Source organism: Acanthopagrus latus, chromosome 24, assembly GCF_904848185.1.
Source record: "Acanthopagrus latus isolate v.2019 chromosome 24, fAcaLat1.1, whole genome shotgun sequence".
Taxonomy (NCBI): Eukaryota; Metazoa; Chordata; class Actinopteri; order Spariformes; family Sparidae; genus Acanthopagrus; species Acanthopagrus latus.
The window spans coordinates 2963957-2969506 of NC_051062.1; the positions used below are offsets into that span (position 1 = coordinate 2963957).

General features: G+C 44.9%; 2 protein-coding genes across 6 annotated transcripts in view; one reads left to right on the plus strand and one right to left on the minus strand.

Annotated features, from left to right (window-relative positions):
- LOC119015380 (cytidine and dCMP deaminase domain-containing protein 1-like) overlaps positions 1 to 5550 on the plus strand; it is a 542642-nt gene that overhangs the window by 208033 nt on the left and 329059 nt on the right. The gene's annotated exons all lie outside the window — the stretch shown is intronic.
- LOC119015388 lies at positions 291 to 4191 on the minus strand. 3 transcript variants are annotated; one of them, XM_037091331.1, is made up of 6 exons: positions 3311 to 3447; positions 2050 to 2156; positions 1866 to 1953; positions 1215 to 1325; positions 781 to 1082; positions 291 to 660 (listed from the first exon to the last, which is right to left on the minus strand). In XM_037091331.1, the coding sequence occupies exons 3-6, from the start codon at positions 1872 to 1874 to the stop codon at positions 426 to 428; spliced, it is 657 nt and encodes a 218-aa protein (XP_036947226.1). In that variant the 5' UTR covers positions 1875 to 1953; positions 2050 to 2156; positions 3311 to 3447; the 3' UTR covers positions 291 to 425. The 3 variants fall into 3 exon arrangements, with proteins under 3 accessions (XP_036947226.1, XP_036947223.1, XP_036947225.1); XM_037091328.1 differs by lacking the exons at positions 1866 to 1953; positions 2050 to 2156 and having other exon boundaries at positions 3311 to 4191; XM_037091330.1 differs by lacking the exons at positions 2050 to 2156; positions 3311 to 3447 and having other exon boundaries at positions 1866 to 2038.

A 5550-nucleotide genomic window follows, 5' to 3' on the forward strand; every position in this document is an offset into this window, starting at 1 on the left:
TGGAGGCAGGAGTTGGAAGGAGCTGCAATTGTATGAATCAGGTTGTAGCTCACTACAAGAACTGACAGGTGGAGGTGGCAGTTGATGTTCTTGGCTGAAGATTCAGGTGGAGTAAGTCTTTGCAGCTGTCTGCTGTCTGCAGGTGGAGGCTAGAGCAGCAGATGGCTGACGTAGTAAGAAGGCATGGTTTAGATGTAAAAGCGACTGGAGGAGACTTGCAGGTGGAGGATGGAGCCTCTTACTCCAGGTGGCTCTCAGAGGTTGGGTCTTGGCAGGTGGAGGAGACGGTGTTCGAGGTGGAGGCTTGTTTATTGACGGAGGCTGCATGTACATGTGTTGTGTTAAAGTCTCTAATATTTACAGGCTGGATTTGATCTCACTCAACTGTTTTTACAGCGTGTTTGAGTGAAGCCGCTGCTCTCAGGTCAGTCGGACTTCTTGGCTCTTTTAAGCGGAGGCTGTCCGGGGCTCGGTTCTCCCAAAGTGTCCACGTCATAGAGGGGAGGAGAGAGTCCAGCCCTGAACGAGACGTCCACGTGTGTGAGTCCGTCTTGACGGGTGGATGATGTCATGGCGGGGCGGTCCATTCTCTCCCACAGCTTCCACTTGATGCGTCGTCCCAGCTGTAAACTGTAGGGACGAACCCGGCCGCTCGGGTACCTGTGAGGAGTGGAGGGAACAGAGGTGGTGTAAAATGTGATTGAGGGATTGAGATTTTTAAATCAACTGACAAATGTGATGATCTGATTGAAAGAGTCAGCATGTTTGACCCAAACGTACCTCAGCAGATCGTCGACCACTTCATGGTAGACTCTCTGGTAGTCTTCCACTGAGCAGTTGTGTATCTTGACTGGTTCATTCACAGCAGTGGAGCTCGGCTGGTTGGCAGGCGGGCCGGGGGGCAAGTTGGACGCCACGGGCAGGTCAGCAGGTGGGATGGAGGATGGAGGCGCCGGGACCAAAATGCTTTTCGCTGGACCATGAGCAGAAGGTGCAGAAGGACGGCACACGGAGCTCCGCTTCCTCTTCCGGGGAGGTTTGGGCTTAGCAGCAGAGTGCTGGGGCCCCGGGGTTAAATTCACCTGGAGGAGGTCAGCAGCACACGAGAGGATGTCAGGCTGGTCAACTTGTTACTCATCAACACAATACTTTTACACTCTGACGAGAGAAACATCTGCATCAGAGGTGAACGTGTTTTCCTCCAGGTGTCTGACCTGCTCGTTCCTGCAGCATGGACACTTGGTCCAGGAACTGCGTGCCCGGCGTGCAGAGCTTCTCCTGCGGCTGCTGGAGTCGCGGCCTCGCCGGTGGACGGGAAGGTTGCACTGCAACAACACACACACACATTCATAGGTCATAGTGAGGCTCTGCAGGTGCAGTCACAGCAACAGGTAGCACTGAACAGACCAGATCTAATTTCTGTAACTGTCTTTTAAAAATAATATAACAGTCATATGGAATAATAACAATATATTGATGTATCATTCAGTAAAAGTGACATTGAGCACTTTAATGCACATTATCTTGATTATACTCAGACACTTTTACTTGTAATCGAGTATTTTTACAGGATATATCCACCTGCGCTGGAGTAGGACTGAAGGGACTGACTAGCTTACCTGTCCACCACTGCCTCCCACTACATTATGTACAACATGTCTGCTTCGGCCTGAACACCTACTTTATTTCCAAACACTTTAATAACCTTTATTCTTTTCTCCACACTTTGCTAGCCTGTGCACTTGTGTCAATTGTCTGTACCATAAGACACGTTAGTGTTCATCTCAGAGCCTGACGACTTTCACCTGTCAGGCTTCAAAAAACACAGAAAACACCATCAGACTGTCAAAGTGTTCAAGTCTCACGTTTTCCATGTTGGAGGTCGGTTGTGTGTCAGTTCTCAAGTCTCAGCTGGTCGTTCGCAGTGAAAAAGACTTCAGTAGAAACAAAGATCTACAGAAATTGACGAGTGAACTCGGTAAAATCTCTCGTGTTGACAGATTCTGGCCTTGTTTATTTTTAAATGATGGCCTGATAGAAATGATGCACCTGGAGAAAAACACAGCAACCGTGGAATCCTGCGCAGCCATCTTGTGTGTGCGTGTGTGTTCCACAGTCACACCTCACCTCTGGATTTCAACCATCACCCAGGCAACCTGCAAAAAGATGAAGTTCAGATCTAACCGTGAAGAAATGTTCAGCTTTTATTAGTATTTTAGTCCAGTATTTTATTAATGTAGCTGCACACACACACACACACAGACCCAGAGTCCTCTGTTGAGGTTGGCCTCTTTCACTTTGCATCACATTTACGAATCAAGATTTCCAACAAGACACATTTTCAAAAATCTTCATCCAAACTGTTTCTATGTAGTTTTGTTTCTTGGACACGTGTCTCCTTTTCAAGAAAAATGACATGTCATTTACCAGAAGGTCATTGTGTTCCTCAGTTGTTAGGGACTCCAACTATCTATAAAGACTGACTGATTATTGTATGATTGTAAAATTAGTCACTGGTAAAAAACAAAACAAAAAAAACAACAACAAAAAAAAAACAGTTTGCCTGTGGAAACCTTTGAAGAGAACCTTGTTATCTTTCCAGTGTTAAAATGCTGCCCTCCTGTGGTGACTATGATAATGGCATGCAGTTATTGGCCTGACATCAGGGCCACTGGAAGTCATTTTGAACAGGGGGTGCTGGGAAAAAAAAATGTTTGTTTTTTTTGGACAAAAAACCTATAAGCCTATGGGCCTACATAAAATCCATTTTATAAATTAATAAACAGATTGAGATTCACTACGTTACTGTCATATACACTTCAGTTGCACACAGCCAGGGTTTGTAACACACAGACATCCAGTTCTCAGATGAATATATGCGCTATTAACTAAATTTCACAGTAATGCTATAACAATGCAATAGATTTGGTCAGCTGGCATTAACCTGTGTCACTGTACCATCTACATTTATGTCACACACGCCTCTATTAGCTCCAAAATCCTCTTTACGCACACCGCAAGGAAATAATCTGACTATTTCAGCACGTTACTGAACAGCTCTTCACTTCCATTACGCAAAGAACGCACGCACAAAATAAGACGTACTGTCTCCATCTCCAAAATCCTTTTACGCAAACCACAGGGAAATATTCTCCGACTATTTAAACGTTATTTAAACAGTTCTCTACATCCATTACGCACAGAAAACACATTCAAAAAAATCCATCTCCATCACCTTGCAAAAATAGTGTAGTGTGACGTTAAACTGCATGAACAGATATGAAAGTGCGCGGCGGCACCATGTTCTTACTTTGAGCCGCAGGCAGGGTGTCCTGGTTACAGGTGTCCAAATGTGGAGGTGCGCTCTGGGGTCGTGGAGATAAAGTCTCTGTCCAGGGAGTTCAGAATGTCTGTGTGGACATGCATCAGCGAAAGGTGTGAGTCTTTTCTGAGTCATGGCGCTGCGTACCCATGTCTTCAAGGCGGAGAGGGTGCGCTCGGATGAGGCCATGGAGATGGTTAGGCACAGACATAAACTCCATCAGTTTTTCTGTTTTTGAAAACGTGGCTCTTGTTTGTGGCTGGAGCTATGTTAAACATGATGCTGCTTGGCGATGCTTGGCCCAAGCATTTTGAGCTGGAGGTCAAGGCGGTCTGTGTCGACGTTTGTATTTCCTCGCTGTGCAACTCTGATCTCTCATGCTCCTTACTTTATGCCAATTTGAAAAGCCGGCATTCACGAAAGGGGTTTACTTTCTTAAATTTGTCTCTAGGTATGACTTTTTTTCCCCGACTGCTTTCAGGCAAACAAAACAGAAAATATCATCCCATATGATACCAAAACGCAGAGCAGGAAATTTGAAGGTGGATATTAGCTGGCAGGGCTCGGCTAATCCAATCAAGCTAGGTTGGGTGGGGGGTGCTAGGGATGGGCCTGCCGGTGCAGCTGCAGGCAGAGGCGGGCGGACATTCTCCTCACTCCGGCTGCTCTCCGTTGTAGTGTTTGCGGTAATAGTGTTCTTCTTCACTGGTGGTAGTTTTCCCAAAAAAAAATTTAAATGCGCTTCTGTGCCATATTTTCTCCTCATTTCTGTCATTAGAATATGTAAATTTGCTAGCCTGCTGCTGCATGGAGCGAGCGGGAAACCTCTTTACCCAGCGACCACTAGCCTGCCTGACGTTGACAACCTAACTTCTGTGAACTTGTGTTGATTAGGCCTAAAAATAATTAAATTAAAATATACGAACATACACGTAATAACCTACCTGTGTCAAAATCCCAAAATATTCACAAGGAATTTATAAATTGTGCAAAATATTTTTAATACTTTTTTTTTTTTAATCTCCCTCTCGCCACTAGGGGGTGCTGCAGCACCAGCACTTCCCGCGACGGTGCCTGACAGTGTCCTCACATCTCACCTACAGTGTAGACAGATAGATACTGGTCATTGATCATGAGCAGCAACCTAAAATTACACCTGGTATGGGTTTGGGACACGCGTATAAGGGGTCTTTTTTCCATACTTCACTCTCCAGAATAACACAAAAAAAGTAAGATCAGTTGTAAAAATGTGTTGTGCAACAGCAGCATTTCTTCAAAAGAAAAAGCAGCTGTAAGACCTGGGGGCAGCTGGAAACTTTCACTCTGGACACTCTAAAAAGTAATTCAGCGTATGTGTTACCACCACTTAATTAAAAGCATGGTTGCAAGATAATAATTTGAATCTATCAATTTCAATAAACCTTTTCTGATTCACCACAGCGGTGTTATTAGTTCACCTGGATCAATCCATATGGAATTCTTATTTTATGCTGATAAACTGGCAGTGACTCCAGACAATGCACACATCAGTCAGATCAGAGGGGCTTTTTTCAACCAATAGCGGGCATGACACAAGGGCAAAGTTCCCGGATGGGCTGCTCTCATCTATAGCTCACTCAGTGTCTCAGCTCCGATCTTTCCCCACCACCTTTATTCTCTGTGGACCTGCTTTATCAACCTGTGTGTGAGCACAACTCTCAGCTGGATATTGGACTTCCTCACAAGCGAACCCCAGGGAGTACAGATTGACAGTCTGCTCAGCCCCCATCCAATTCACACTGTATACCCATGAATACACTTCTGCAAGTCAACGAAACTCTATTGTTAAGTATGAAGATGACACCACCATTATCGACTGCACTGCAAACAACGATGAGAATGCATAGTAAGAGGAAATCCACAGTCTTGCAAAGTGGTGCACAGAGAACAATCAACTAACTGTTCAACAAAACCAAGGAGATGATTGTTGGTTTTAGAAAAAAGGAGGCAATGACATATACCCTGTCTACACCAAGGTGAGGTGGAGCAGGTGAAGAGTTTTAAATTCCTTGAAATAACTGGCAAGGAACAGAAGCACATCAGATGAGCATGTAAAACCTGTCATCTGTGCCAAGAGCTCCAAAAGATCCAGGGAAGACAGAGAGGAAGAAAGAAACAAAGATTGTCATTATAGCGTTGCACAATACCAGTTTAGACAAGTTGTCTAAAGACACATCAATGTCGACACG

Excerpts from the sequence above, each read along its gene's own strand:
- LOC119015388 (XM_037091328.1), bottom strand. The coding sequence starts at position 3,511 with ATGGCCTCATCCGAGCGCACCCTCTCCGCCTTGAAGACATGGGTACGC. Across the intron at positions 1,326-3,310 it reads CACCCTGCCTGCGGCTCAAA|TGCAACCTTCCCGTCCACCG; the intron begins GTAAGAACATGG and ends GTGTTGTTGCAG. Across the intron at positions 1,083-1,214 it reads CATGCTGCAGGAACGAGCAG|GTGAATTTAACCCCGGGGCC; the intron begins GTCAGACACCTG and ends GACCTCCTCCAG.